General features: G+C 40.7%; 1 protein-coding gene across 22 annotated transcripts in view; it reads right to left on the minus strand.

Annotated features, from left to right (window-relative positions):
• The window catches only part of KIAA0586 (KIAA0586 ortholog), an 89,612-nt gene that overhangs the window by 48,115 nt on the left and 25,820 nt on the right, over positions 1-15,677 (minus strand). For all 22 annotated transcript variants that reach the window (XR_015702396.1, XR_015702397.1, XR_015702394.1 and 19 more), the window contains exons 20-27: positions 11,625-11,821; positions 11,300-11,418; positions 10,569-10,753; positions 5,116-5,275; positions 4,299-4,524; positions 3,521-3,768; positions 2,954-3,030; positions 1,208-1,342 (exon numbers count right to left, since the gene is read on the minus strand). Coding sequence is in view for 12 of the 22 variants with exons in the window: in XM_087748000.1 (XP_087604126.1) it covers positions 1,208-1,342; positions 2,954-3,030; positions 3,521-3,768; positions 4,299-4,524; positions 5,116-5,275; positions 10,569-10,753; positions 11,300-11,418; positions 11,625-11,821 (1,347 nt within the window). In the remaining 10 variants the exon portion in view is untranslated. The remainder of the gene's footprint in view (positions 1-1,207; positions 1,343-2,953; positions 3,031-3,520; positions 3,769-4,298; positions 4,525-5,115; positions 5,276-10,568; positions 10,754-11,299; positions 11,419-11,624; positions 11,822-15,677) is intronic.

The following is a 15,677-nucleotide window of genomic DNA, read 5'->3' on the forward strand; positions in this document are numbered from 1 at the left end:
TAAGTAGGTTTGGATGGCACTTAAAATAGGGATGGTTCTCTGGATTCTGACTTTCAAAGCTGCAGAGAAAAAACAGCTTGCTTCTATGCATGAAAACAGGTTGAACAGACGTATACACATGTGCACAGCATCATTCTAAGGCAATACTAGTAACACATAGAAGAATATTCTTTCTCTTATAAATGAGAAGGTATGCTGGCACACGCCTTGCCAGAATCTGCGGGGGGAGTTTATTAGCATCTTATATGGACAGACTGAGCGGTCCATGACTATGGGAAAGGGAAAAAGCAAATTAGAGATGCATTTGTAACTGGCAGTGCTGATGAGAAAATGTCACTACAATTAGAGTCAGACTCAGACACTAAGTCCATCCACCAGAGCTCATTAAGTAAAATAAAGACAGACAAAGGAACAGTTAAGGAGGTGAGTGAAGTTAGTAATTATTTAGACTAAACTGATGAAGACAAAAGGAAGAAACTGCATATGCATCAATAAAATCACAAAAGCAATATCTGTCGTAAAGAAAGGTGTTCGTGAACCATATTGCAGTATTCACAGTTCACTTCCTTTAAACATTCCTCCAGCTATCTGAGTTACAATAGACATCCAGTCCAAACTACTATTTTCCACATAGAAAATCTTAGATGTATGACAAAAAATTACTTTTGTCCTTTGTGATGCAGACAGTTATATTTTTCTGTTAGTCTGTTTTTTCTGCCAACTGAATATGAATATTTTGAGGTTTCCTTCCAAGATCAGTATCAACAGCATGTGCAAATGGGCATGTAAACATTTGCTGACTTATTCTTCATACATCCCTAAAACACTCATATGGCTGTTCAGTGCAGTGAACTTGCACTGCTAAACATTACCACCTATATTGCTGAAGTGACAGAAAACTTCCCTGCTCTTCAAAATGACAGGACAAATCTGGTACACTGAAACAGTCACATACACACCTTAAAATTTAGTTATGTGTGATACTATGTACAGCTGACTTGTTTATAACAACACAACCTTCAGTGTTTAAAGAGTTTTACACTAGAGCATAGCCAACAGAAGTGGGATTGCTTCCAGCAGGGAATGAAGTGTATGAACCTGGTCTATAGCCAACAGGAAGGATAAGCTTGAAATATTTTATCTACTTTTGAGTAAGAAGGTATCACTTCAAAACTACTGCGTTGGAAGGAAAAGGTCTGTAAGTTACCTCCAAATGGTACATTCCTTCTTGTGCAGCAACAGGTGCTTGATTTAATTTGGCTAAAAGAGTCAGGACAGGATCCCTGTGATAGCCTTTATTGAGTCTTCTCACCACTTGCCCTTCACTGGGAGGATCATAATCCTAAAATAAAGAAACAAAATCCACATAATACGTGATCCAAAAACTGGATTCCAACTCAATCCAGTAAATCCCTATCTTTCTTGTGCTGGAGAGCCCATAACTGGACACAATACTCCAAATGCTATCTCACCAGCACTGATTAAAGGGGAAGGGCCACCTCCCTTGACCTGCTGGCAATGCTCTTCCCAATGCAGCAAAGGATGATGGTGGCCTTCTTTGCCACAAGGGCCTATTGCTGGTGCATGTTCAACTTGTCCACCAGGATCCCCAGCTTCTTTTCTGCAATACTGCTTTTCAGCTGGTCAGCCCCCAGCATGTACTGGTGCATGGAGTTGCTCCTCCTTGGATGCAGGACATGGCATTTCCCCTTGTTGAACTTAATGAGATTCCCATCAGCCCATTTCTCCAGCCCAGTGAGGTCCCTCTGAAAGGTGGCACAACCCTCTGGTGTATCAACCAGTTTTGTATCATCTGCAAACTTGTTGATGATGCAGTCTGTCCCATCATCTAGGTCATTACTGACTATGTTAAACAGCACTGGCGCTAGTATTGACCCCTGGCATACACCACTAGTGACTGGTCTCCAGGTGGTCTTTGGGCGACCGACCACAACCCTTTCAGCCCAGTAGCTCAGCCAGTTTTCAATCCCAGGTCAAATCATTCCTTGAATTCACAGACCTCGATGAGCCTATTGGCGGTCTGAGTCAGGACGAGAGGGAAAAGGAACACTGGGGATGTTGTGGGCAGGGTCTGCTTCAGAGCACCTGGCCAACAGAAAGTAAGAGAAGGCTTTCTGCGATGACTGAGGTCTGATGATTGCAGGTCTTCATCCTCATGGCAGATTTCAACTATCGGGGCATCTTCCAGAAGAGCCATATAGCATTGTGGAGGCAGTCCAGGAAGATTTTAGAAATCCCTCTGGAGGTCCCTTCCAACCATACTATTACAATTTCACTATCAATTTTTTTATTCTTTCATAAAGAGAACAGTTTGGTTTAAGCGTAGTATTACTCTACCTGATACCATCATTTATATGACAGCTATGTCCTACCAAGAGGCATTACACAAAATCAGAGATGGAAAGTTCAGGCATTTGAGGAAAAGTGTTAAAAGAGAGAGAATGGAGAATGCCTTGACTTGGGAGTCTTCCAGGACAATGGACTAAAGCGGACGTCAGATAAGAAACTATACCGAACTTTTAAGCAGCTTTAACTAACTCCAGCCTCAGCTAACCTACTTTAATAATTTAAGCACACAAGCAATTAAAAGATGGCTCAAAGCTGAAACAGCTCAGAGCATAACAATGTTCTATTCTGCTTAAGATGTCTTAAAACTAAAAACAATAAAGAGATGAAAATGTCTATTAGCTATCTCTCACCTACAGAAGTATATAAATCATTCAACTTTTTTTTTTTTTAATATAAATTAGTTTGTATAATGTGGTTTTTTTCTTTGGAGATCTGAAATACTAACGTTCTTTGTAAGTGTACAGTTTAAAAGCATAAATTTAAAAAGTTTCTAAGTGAAAATGCTTAAAGCACATCCAATTTATCAAGATGCTCAAGGTAGAATACCACACTAACTCTGTTTCCTTATGAAACATTTCCTTACCATTTCATTGGCATCTCGTAAAGTACTCGTTAAGCTCTCAGCAAGGTTTGGAAGAGACAGTCCTCCTTCTGCTAATGCTGAAAAATATTTTAAAGTTACAAATACTAAAAAACATGCAAGTTATATGAAAGAAAGCCAAGGCCACATTCTTTAATAATTGCAACACATTGCTTTAGTAAAGTTGGACATTCCTACTACCGGATGTGTATTATAAAGACATATTTTCAGCTTCCAAGAAAATCGCTCTTATACTTTGCTTTCAATAAAAACGTAGTACTTCGTACCACATGGTACTTGTGCAAGACAGTCCCAATGATATTATGACAAAAGAGCAGATTTAATCTGTTTTCATTAGTAAGCAGAAGCATTCTGTTCAGAAACAAGAAAAAGAGCAATGAGCTAAGTCTCTTAAATCCAAACCCATGAACTGAAAGTTAGAGACCAGGTTAATGCTTGCAGTTTTATCAGAAAATGTATGAAATGTAACTTGAGTAGACTGGAAGAGAATTTTATTAAAAAAAAAATTAATCCAAATTCCAATTTCCACAAATTTGCCTCATTAGTTACCTCTTGCAGCCAGCTGCTGTCCGTAGCTGAAGAGTACCTCCCCTTCTGAGATGGGTCTGTCTGCAGTTTCTGTTTCTGTTTCTGTGAGGGTAAGGCTGCTTTCCTGCGTGGACTGCCCAGAACTAACTGTAGGCACAGGGGATGGAACCTGTGGGTTGGAAGGAAGCGATTCGAAGGGCCTCGCTGACGACTGCTGAGGTGGTAAAATCAAGACCTCTGGTTCCTCATCCTTAGCCACTGACATCTCACTAAAACGTAAGAATACACATTCTGAATACAACAAAATGCATTGAACAATGTAGACTAAAGTCTTAAATCAATACTGAAAATAAATTAATTTGCCAGCATTTTTTCAAATGAAAGAGCACAGCATTTTACAGAACAGTCCAAGAATCAACATGGTTAAATAACATTATTAATGAATTTCTGGTTATAACTAAAAATTACCACATGTATTCCCACTGAGGTAATAGAAAAAATAAAATGCTAATATTTCGTTGTTGCTACTTTTATTACTGGCAGGTGTAACAATACCAGTACACTAAGTACCATGTTCAACAGGACAATGAATAAGGACCAATAAATTCTGAGAAAGGTCCTGATTTCAGATTTTCTCCAAAATATATGTCAAGTAATTAAAAAAAAGAATTCTGGCTTATCTCAAGGCCTCCTGATATACACATTAATAATTTCTCTACTGACTTTCTGAGGACATATGTAGAAATAAGATATTTATTTTTTTAAGAAATGAGAAAACGGTGCAGCCTGTTCAACTCACGCAGCCTGGGGACGGAATGATTCTTCAGTTAAAGGACAGGGTTTCTCTTCTTCCAGAGGAAGTTCTGCATCATCCCATGGGTTTGGAGGCTTTGGTCTTTCCATTTTTGCATTTTTGGAGACCCGTTCTGAGGCAGGAGGGCTTGGTGTCATTGTTCTAGGAGGCGTATTGACAGGGGTAACCACCGGTGTGCCAACATGACTAGTGGCAGCTGGAATCTCAACTCCTGCATGCGCGAAGCCAAATTTCAGATCAGGAAGGAAAGCAGGAAGTGAATCTCAGACAGAGTCAGTCGGTTCCACTAAGCCCTTGTAATGTTTGCGACACCTTTTGATAGTTATGGAGACAAGACTAAATTAAGATTAGTTTCTTTTAAGTACAGTGTTGGCATCTGAAGGAGCTAGAATAAAACCTCAATTGCTTATTTCCTTTAATAAGGGAGATTGCTCTGCATTTTAAAAACTAAGCTGCTTTATTTGGAGAGTGTAAATTTGACTTAATTAACATTAGAAACACAGGAAGCAGCAAAAGACAGCTATTTTTCTGATGTGAAAAACTGTGGAGGGGCTGGGAGAGGTAGAAATCACACAGACCATAAAAATGTGCATTAAGTTTGAAAATAGAACTGTTACCAAATAGAAGATGTTTGCTTTTTATACGAATTAGCCCATAATTTTTATACTAAATGAGTTCCCACTTGAATTATAGCCTGAAGAATATTTAGCCTGAGAGATGGCGTGTCTTTGAAGAAGAAAATTAAAGGCAATAGATTAAAGCATATTTGCTACTTCTAAACTTCAATTATTATTTTCACTACCTGTTGCTTTAATTTTTTCATGTTCGCGAACATCCCCACTCATTTCTGTAACAGATAGAGAAGACTCTGGAGTTTTGACCGGAGGCAATTCTTTTTCTGAAGGTGGTGTTTGTGGTGGTGTGGCCTGGGGTGTTGGCAATGGAGTAGGCACAAGAGACTCCTGAGAGAAAAAAAAAAAAAATCATAACCACAGTTATTACCTCAATGCAAAATTCCTATCTTCCAAGTATCCCCAGAGTTAGCTGAGGAAGAGAGAGAAGGGCAGGTTATCACAGAACAGGAACAGTTGTTGCTTAGATACATGCTTCAGGGATCTACATGCAATGATCTTATTGGCATCACGGAGACATGGCGGGATGGCTCTAATGACTGGAGTGTTGGTATGGAAGGATCCAGGCTCTTTAGGAAGGACAGGCAGGGGAGACAAGGAGGGGGTGTCACCCTCTCTGTCAGTGACCAGCTGGAGTGCATGGAGCTCCGCCTGGGGATGGATGAGGAGCCAACCAAGAGCTTATGGGTTGGGATTAAAGGGAGGGCAGGGACAGGTGACATTATAGCGGGGGTCTGCTACAGGCCACCCAACCAGGAAGACTGAGCAGATGAGGCCCTCTATAGACAGATAGGAGCAGCCTCACATTCACAAGCCCTGGTCCTCATGGGGGACTTCAATCACCCCATATCTGTTGGAGGGACAACACAGCAGGGCATAAGTGACCTGGGAGGTTCCTGGAATGCGTTGATGATAACATCCTTCAAGTGACAGAGGAGCCAATGAGGAGAGGTGCTATGCTGGACCTTGTTCTCACCAACAAGGAGGGGCTGGTGGGGACTGTGAAGCTCAAGGGCAGCCTTGGCTGCAGTGACAATGAAATGGTAGAGTTCAAGATCCTTAGGGCACCGAGGAGGGTGCACAAGCAGCTCACTACCCTGGACTTCAGGAGAGCAGACTTTGGCCTCTTCAGGGATCTGCTTGGTAGAGTACCATGGGATAAAGCCCTGGAGGGAAGAGGGGCCCAAGAAAGCTGGTTAATATTCAAGGATCACCTCCTCCAAGCTCAGGAGCGATGCATCCCAACAAAGAGGAAGTCAGGCAAAAACACCAGGAGGCCTGCATGGATGAACAAGGAGCTCCTGGACAAACTCAAACACAAAAAGGAAGCCTATAGAGGGTGGAAGCAAGGACAGGTAGCCTGGGAAGAATACAGAAAATTTGTCCAAGTAGCCATGGATCAGGTTAGGAAAGCTAAAGCCCTGACAGAATTAAATCTGGCCAGGGACTTCAAGGGCGATAAGAAAAGCTTCTATAGGTACGTCAGTGATAAAAGGAAGACTAGCAAAAATGTGGGCCCTCTCCAGAAGGAAACAGGAGACCTGGTTACCAGGGATATGGAGAAGGCTGAGGTACTCAACGACCGGCAAGTGCTCAAGCCACACCACCCAAGTCGCAGAAGGCAAAGGCAGGGACCAAGGGAATGAAGAACCGCCCACGGTAGGAGAAGATCAGGTTCGAGACCATCTAAGGAACCTGAAGGTACACAAGTCCATGGAACCTGATGAGATACATACATGGCTCCTGAGGGAGCTGGTGGATGAAGTTGCTAAGCCACTATCCATCATATTTGAGAAGTTGTGGCAGTCAGGTGAAGTTCCCGCTGACTGGAAAAGGGGAAGCAACCCCCATTTTTAAAAAGGGAAAAAAGGAAGACTTAGAGAACTACAGGCCAGTCAGTCTCACCTCTGTGCCCGGCAAGATCATGGAGCAGATCCTCCTGGAAACTATGCTAAGGCATATGGAAAATAAGGAGGTGATTGGTGACAGCCAACATGGCTTCACCAAGGGCAAATTGTGCCTGAGAAATCTGGTGGTCTTTGATGACAGGGTTACAGAGTTGGTGGATAAGGGAAGAGCAACTGATGTCATCTACCTGGACTTGTGCCAAGCATTTGACACTGTCCCACACAGCATCCTTGTCTCTAAATTGGAGAGACATGGATTTGATGGATGGACCACTCTGTGGATAAGGAATCGGCTAGATGGTTGCACTCAAAGAGTTGCAGTCAATGGCTTGATGTCCAGGTGGAGACCAGTGACGAGTGGCATTCCTCAGGGGTCAGTATTGGGACCGGCGCTGTTTAACATCTTTGTCAGTGACATGGACAGTGGGATTGAGTGCATCCTCAGCAAGTTTGCCAACCACACCAAGCTCCGTGGTGCAGTCAACATGTTGGAGGGTGGGGATGCCATCCAGAGGGACCTTGACAGGCCTCAGAGGTGGACCCATGCAAACCTCATGATGTTCAACAAGGCCAAGTGCAAGGTCCTGCACATGCAAGTCCTGCTTGGACTTGATGATCTTAAAGGTCTTTTCCAACTTAAATGATTCTATGGGTCCGGGTAATCCCCAGCACAAATACAGGCTGGGCAGAGAATGGATTGAGAGCAGCCCTGAGAAGAACTTGGGGATGTTGTCTGATGAGAAGCTCAACATGACCCAGCAATGTACACTTGCAGCCCAGAAAGCCAACCATATCCTGGGCTGCATCAAAAGAACCATGGCCAGCAGGTTGATGGAGGTGATTCTCCTCCTCTGCTCTGCCCTTGTGAGACCCCACCTGGAGTACTGCTTCCAGCTCTGGGGCCCCCAACGTAAGAAGGACATGGACCTGTTGGAGCGAGTCCAGAGGAGGGCCACGAAGATGATCAGAGGCTGGAGCACATCTCCTGTGAAGACAGGCTGAGAGAGTTGGGGTTGTTCAGCCTGGAGAAGAGAAGGCTGTGGGGAGACCTTATTGCAGCCTTCCAGTACCCGAAGGGGGCCTACAAGAAAGCTGCAGATGGACTTTTCACAGGGCACATGGTGACAGAACAAAGGGTAATGGCTTTAAACTGAAAGAGGGTAGATTTAGATTAGATATAAGGAAGAAGTTCTTCACTATGAGGGCAGTGAGGCAGTGGAACAGGTTGCCCAGAGAAGCTGTGGATGCCCCATCCCTGGAAGTGTTCAAGGCCAGGCTGGATGGGGCTTTGAGCAACCTGGTCTAGTGGAAGGTGTCCCTGCCCGTGGTAGGGGGGTTGGAAGCAGATGATCTTTAAGGTCCCTTCCAGCCCAAACCCAACCCATGATTCTATGATCTAACTCCTCCATCTAAACAAAGTTGCACCAGGCTAAAAGGTATGCTTGGACAAAATAAATTAAAACCCAGTAAATTATGTATTAGAATGACTACATTTGGAAATCATTAGGTATAAAATAGAATAGACTAGACTATTTCAGTTGGAAGGGACCTACAACAATCACCTAGTCCAACTGCCTGATCAATTCAGGACTGACCAAAAGTTAAAGCATGTTGTTAAGAGCATTGTCCAAATGCCTCTTAAACACTGACAGGCTTGGGGCACCGACCACCTCTCTAGGAAACCTGTTCCGGTGTTTGACCACACTCTCGGTAAAGAACTGCTTCCTAATGTCCAGTCTAAATATGAACTATGTGATTATATGAATTTTAATAAAGCATTTCATACAATGTTAAGCAAGAAAATATCTCATTACATGGATAAAATTGAGTCAGCATGATAATTTTACGGTAACAGAATCAGCTAAAGAGAAGACTACAAACAAAGAAATAGCAAAGACAGTAAAGCACTAAAATAAGCACACAGTTTTGATGTTCCTTAAAAAATGACAGTGATGGAGATAAATCTGACAAGCAAGTATGATGGTTATCATTCAGCCTGCTATGGAGGAATATGATGGACTTTTCCAGGTGTTTTCCAGCCCTGTTCTCTGACATCTATAAAGAAAACAAGATAATGGGGCTAAAGGAAGGCTTCCAGGCTGGTTTCTGAAGAATAAATCCTCAGGCTGATGCTTTTTATTAACAACTCTTAGGGGAAGTGGAACAGGCTAACACATTTGGCATACAACTGCGTGACATCATGAACACCAAAGAACTCGGTAACTGGGCAGCTGAAGTTCTAGATAGGAAACTTCACAGTAAGAAGGGGTAGATCAAGAACGCATAAACTACATATTCAAGAACTTCTCCTATAAGCTGAGCAGAAAAGGAAAAAGAAGAAGAAAAACCAAGTTATCCAAAGGATAACTATTAGCCACAAATGTGTCAAGACCTGAGATTCTAATAAAGGCTGAGAGTATCACTACTATAGCACAAGGCACTGAGGAAACCCCATTTACATACTACATTATTATTAAAAATGTGTATTAGCATATTAGTGTTACCTGTGGCCAAGACCAATCTAAATTGAAAACCTAAAAGCGCTGCCCATCAGTAGAGTCAAAAAGTGGTATACATACAAATGATTGCTTTATTTAGCCTAATCAAACAAAGGCCAAAAAGGACAAAACTAATCTCTAGAAGTGTGCAAATGAATATATATAGTAAGGAGAAAACAACCATTTCAGCCTAAGGACATTTCAGTTTAAGTTGGTACAGAAACAAGAAGGCTGCTTAAGAGGGCCATTAGTAAATGTAGAATGGCTGTTAGAAGAGGTTTCTAAGCATCAGAAGAACAAGCTACAAAGAATAGTCCTCTTTAACATCATACCCTCCTTAATCTGTAATGGAGTGGGGAAGAGCTCTTTAGATGCAGGATGGCTGTATTTAAGCCTACAGCAGAGAAATGATTACTTTTGACTATAGAATAATCTGTCGGTCACTTACAGCAGCCACTAGCTGGTATTTCAGTCTATATGCAGTGCAGCAAAATAGAATAATTGATCTCACTTTCAACGAAGCTTTGTATAGTTAGATTTCTAAGCGCAGCCATTTCCACACTAATCCCAAAGACATTATACAACACCAGATTGTAGCACAGCCATGTTGTTATCAAACTAAGAGCCAGCTGTCATTTGATTATCACAGGGAACAGAGAAAATTATTCTGTATTACAGGAAGCTCAACTAATCATTTAAGCATTTACTAAAAACTACTGAACTCAACACTTCGACAGAATTAATACTCATTTTTACAGATATTAAAGAATGGCTGCAAGCCCATAAGACCAAAAATAATATCGCCCCCAGTTTCTATTTCTTCTTATATGAATAAATTAATTTCTTCATATTTCATTTCTTCGCAAGAAAGTAGCATAGCTATTTTTGTTGAAAGTAACACACACTGTCTTTTGACAACATGAAATTAAGTTCCAAGCCTTTCCCTTAGAAATCAGTTTTGTGCTCAGCCTTAAAGTAAATAAATAAATATAGCACGTTGCATGCAGCACAAAGGAATTTTTTTTTTCTTTTCAAATTTTTAAGTGAAATAGGTTTAATCTTGTTGCTTGCTGGGGTATAACAAGGAATAATCAAAAAATGCAAATCACGCGCATTCAGTTCATCAGTCTTTTTCTGTCATCTTTGTTTTGCATCATGCCACGAAGAAATCATCCCTTAGAACTTCAGTAGGAAAGCTTAAATAAAACGGACTCTTACCATCATAATCATTGTACTTGGAAGAACAGTTGTAGCAGGAACTGCTTTCTGAGCCTGCTTGTTACCTAGCATGGTTGCAATAGTCTCACTGAGAGCTTCATTTACAAAATGACTTATCATTTCTGAGTCCACAGGCACGCCAGCATTGATAAAGAGTTGAAATCCTCCACCACCTGCAACTTCAACTGAAAATGAAGAAACAAAGCACACATCCAGGTCTCACTTCTTAAAATGCATATAGTGTACTGCAGCCACTCATTTTATTCTCCATGAACTTTTAAACATTCCTTTGCAAAAAGTGATTTTTTTTTTTAATTTTACAGATAAAGAAACAACAGTAGAGAAGCAATTCAGAATCATAAAAGGTGGCAGCAGCGAAAGCCAGTGACATCACAGGAAAAAATGCATTTTCTCCCATTCTCGCGCATTTATAAGGGAGGTAATTTTTGACATATCTATTAACAAAAGAAAGGCAAACAAACATTACAGGCTTAGCAAAATGCCAAATCTGATTTAGATGGCCAATAACAGGAGCGATTTGTACAGTGGTATATTTTATGTGTTCTTTTTCTTTTTTAGATAATTTATTTCAATGGCCTTATAATGCTTGCTCTATCACAACATAAACATTATCCGACTCTTAGGCTCAGGCAACAGCTACCTACACAGCTTGTTAAAATTAGCTGAAAATTGAGATAATCTATCTGCTGAGAACAGTAACTCCTACTTACCAATGTCAGAGGTTACAGTCTCACTGTCTTCACTCCCTGAGATGCTAACGCTGGGCACTGTTTCCTTCTGAACTGGGGACATCCCACTGATAATTTTTGCCATTATTTCTTGTTCCACCCTAGCAGAATAAAACCCGTTTAGCTACCAGCAAACACCAAGACACCTAAAAGTATACAAAGGAGCATTCTTGACATAAAATGCAAGGCAGCTCAAAGGAAAAAGGAGAAGGGAAGGGAGGGGAGGAGAAGAAAGGAAAGGTATTCTTACGGAGTCGTTTCTTCTTCCATATACATTCTCTCATCACTTTGTTATATTGCAACTCACCAATTTATCAACCTGTTTTCTATAGTTTCTCTCCTTTGAATCAGTTCATCCAGAACATCAGAAGACTGCTGAGGAGCAGAAGCCACTGGAGGAAACGAAGGACCATTGTATTTTGGCGAGGCAACTTTAAACTGTCCATTAAGCTCCAGAAGAGGCTCAAAGAATTCTGGAATTTCATCCCTCTCCTCTTCTTGATCCTAATAAATAAGTAGTAAATTAAGTTATGGTGCATTTCTGGAAGGCACTGTCATCAATGTAACCATCAGATCTTTTTCTTTAAGAAACATTTGTAGATGTGTCACAGCACACAAACCACATTTTCTCTTCTTCGTACGTTGTAGTTAATTGATACAATTCTACACTTAGCAAATCATAAATCTGTGTAAGTATAAGGCTATAGGAACTGCTAAGTAAAACATGATTTGGCTCAAATTTCCTGCGTGTGCTGCACAGGGCAGGGAGCCAGTGGTAACGCTAATCCTTGAGAAATCTACTTGTGACATAAGCCAGGTTTCTTTAATATATACTCCAGAAATGCTCCTCCTTCAAACAAAAAAGTTTAGGAAACTTTGTACACTCACTTGTTGGATTAGGTTTTTTGGTTTGGTTTTGGTTTGGTTTTTTGTGGGTTTTTTTTTGGTTTTTTTTTGTTTTTTTTTTTTAGAAATTAAACTTTTACTTTAAAGTCTCCTGTCTGAAAAGATACATTCACAAAAGTTAATGAGCATGCAGTCAGTCAAAACTCTTAATAAAGCTGCCAGCACTGAAGACTAATTAATAGTTTACACATATGTTACACATATGCTTACACTTTCACTAACTTCAACTGCTGAAGGTTAAAAGGTATTTCTGGGTAATTGATTCACAAGATCCTCACAGACACTTTGAATTTAACCTTAATGTATTACTTCTAAAAGTTATGAAGGTTACTTGGTGTGAGTTATAATGTTTGACTGTTTCCAAAGATGCCACCCTCCTTTTCCCCCTGAGCACATCCACAGCTTTAAGTCCCAAAAAGCAGTCAGCAACCCATCATATTGTAATGTAACACTTTAGAAATGTCTTGTGATGGATGAGAACCTGCATCCTTCGCTCATAATATTAAAAACAAATGTCTCTAATAGTAATATGATTCTCTAAGAAGAAAATTTGGCATGCCAGAAAGAGATGAAGAGCTGAGCCCTAAATTACCAGTGAGAAGTATGTGATGTTGCATAAGAGAGCTCACTGTAAATCTACATTTGCTACAATTAATCTCCAACACACTGAAAGGAGAAAAAAAAAAAAAATCTTCTTTTCCCTTATATAAATTAAATTTACTTTTAACCCATAAAATAAAAAAATGCTATATATTTTCTATGAACAAATCACTAAAACCAGAATGAACAGAGAAGGAAAAAAAGTAGATAGTAACATTTTCCTTCCTGTTCTCCTTCCCGAACCCAGCATTAATGCTTCTCTCCTACCTTAATATACTTTAAAACCAAAAAGTCAGATAGGTTCATGATGGATATTACAACAAATAGCTATTGGGGAGCGGGATCTTTCTGGATCTTTAAACAGTAATAATTCTTCAAAGAAAAAGCTGTTACTTATAAAGCAGGCAAAACAGAATATGTATATTTGGGTGACAAAGATCTCTAAACCATCCTAGGCATAGAAATAAGACAGTGAAGTCAAACTCAGAATGGCACTGGATGCCTTGCAAGCTGATAAGCAGTTCATTCTGTTTGGATATACGTATTCATAACCATAATTCATTCTGACAGTAAATGTAAAGATGTCTTTGTCCAGTGTTTCATTATGCATTTTCTTCTGACTGCATTACTCCATAAATTTTCTTTGATGTTGCCTATTTAATATAATCTTTTCTGAAAGTATGCAAAATACAAACATCTGGATTAAATAAACCAAGTACATACAATAAATCTTACATATATTTAGTAACTTCTGACAAACTTTTGCAGTTCTCCTGCATTTCTAAACTATGTGTAAAAATATTTTATATTCAATAGTGCATAAATCCAAATAAAATTATATTCATTTTGGGGTGACATACTATCTCTGCTGAAATAAAAAAATATATATATAATAGTCAGCATTTAATTATACAGATTGAACTTGCATATATATCACCTTGTAGACCAATCCTGAATAATATGCACTCAATTCTGCATTTTACCTCCCTGGAGACTGTTGAAAATATCTATCACGACTCCCAATCAAAATATGGCATAAATTAGAAAGTCTTTCAGATATGATTGGAATATTAATCACTGTACATTATTATGAAGTATCAAGCCAAAATTCTATTTCCCAAATTACATTCAAATAATTAAAAAATGTTTGAAATGATTAGGTGGTATAGATTAATTTTGTCCATTATCAAACATGTATATGCATAGTCTTTCATTAAAGCCATCCAAAACTTAGTCATGGATTTCTTCTTGGCAGATTTCTAAAGCAATTTTCACAAGCAAGGTCAGGCTGCACTGCTGGTGCCACCTGTGATCTTTTGTCTGAAGAGTTATACATGGAAAAAAAATCACTGCCCCAAAGAGCATCTCTGGGAAAACAGGGCTGAGGAAAATACGTTTACTCTAATCTCTGCAGGTTCTATATTTTGCAGTGGTATTCAAAATGGAAGCAAAAATTCTGAGAAACAAGTCCCCATCTTGCACTTAGGGCATGTTCAGAGAGAGCAAGAAGTGTCTCTAATCTTAAATCCCAGTAAGTTTGCTAAAGGTACCGCAGGATGTGGCTGCTCATGAGAGCTGGAGAGCAGACTCAATAACTCAGAGTCCGTTCTAGGTTCATGTTAGCTGAGCAAGTTTCTCGCTCTGGAATAAGGCAGGGTCCATGCAAGGGCTGGCCTTACAAAACCACTTCTGTGCAGAAAGTCTGAACCTACTTTGTAGTAGGTGCAACCATTGATCAAAAATAAAGAAGTGTGTAAATCAAAGCTGTAACAGCTTTTTCTGCTTTATTCCACGTGTGAATTTTCTTATTGTGAAATAAGAGCACCTAATTCAACTGTTCTGGAAGATGGAGCTCTAGGTCTTTAAACACTAGACAGCAATGGGAGAACAAGGCACATCACCTCTTCCCATGGCAGGGCTTGTGTTCTACAAGTTGACGCATGTTGCATTAGTCTTCAAAACTGTTAAAACAAATTACTGTTAGGTTATGCGATAAAAGGTTTGTCCCAGCCACGCAAAGGAGCACAGAGGAACGACAACACGTGGGAGAATACCCTAATTCGAGAACTGAGCACCCCAGCATGGCTGCTCCCAGGGCTATTACAGGCGAGGACTCAGCCCTGGTGTCCAGGAGTGAAACCCAGCAAGACGAGCCCACAGAAAGGCTCTCCATAGCACCTTTCCTAAGGTTGGGCAGGTGCATTTGGATGAGGTGATGACACGATGACTTATTATGGGACGAAGGGAAGAGTATTTTGGGATGGCACAACACTTCATGTGGCATTTATGGGGAGGAACCAGAGGTGTGGAAAGGGAAAAGGACCAAGGTGGTTTGGAGACATACAGGTGTGGGAAAATAGAGGGATAAGGGGTCAAAAGGGGTTGGCTGCAGGGAAAGAAGTGGCTGGGCAGCATGCTCGCCTGGCCTTGCCCTATGCCTGATCAACGCAGTCTGTCCTGTCTCCTCGCTAAACTCCATTTCCAAATATTTTCCTGAGTAAGGGGCTTTCAGGGGATTGCACGTCCAGGTGCCAGAGCAGCGGAGGGCACATATATCCCAGACCTCCATCCTGACCTGCCAGAGAGGGGAACAGGACCAGCACGTTGCTGCTGTTTGAGCGCTGATCTGTGCACCCACTCGTGTACACATATGTATGTGTGCCGTACGTGTGTGCCGTATGCATGCCTATTGGCAATACATGCTCAGCTGCGGCAGCTTTGCCTCTACTGGGCCACCAATGCTAACAACTAGCATTTCAACTCCTAAGTATCTCTTAAGTAAGTATCTTCTAGTAAAAAAGGTAAAACAAATCCTTGAAAAAGGAAATGCCTGGGCCAGGGTCCTGAGGCCTGT

This window comes from Nipponia nippon, unplaced genomic scaffold, assembly GCF_047370975.1.
Source record: "Nipponia nippon isolate SJK-2023a ecotype South Korea unplaced genomic scaffold, ASM4737097v1 scaffold_11, whole genome shotgun sequence".
Lineage (NCBI taxonomy): Eukaryota > Metazoa > Chordata > Aves > Pelecaniformes > Threskiornithidae > Nipponia > Nipponia nippon.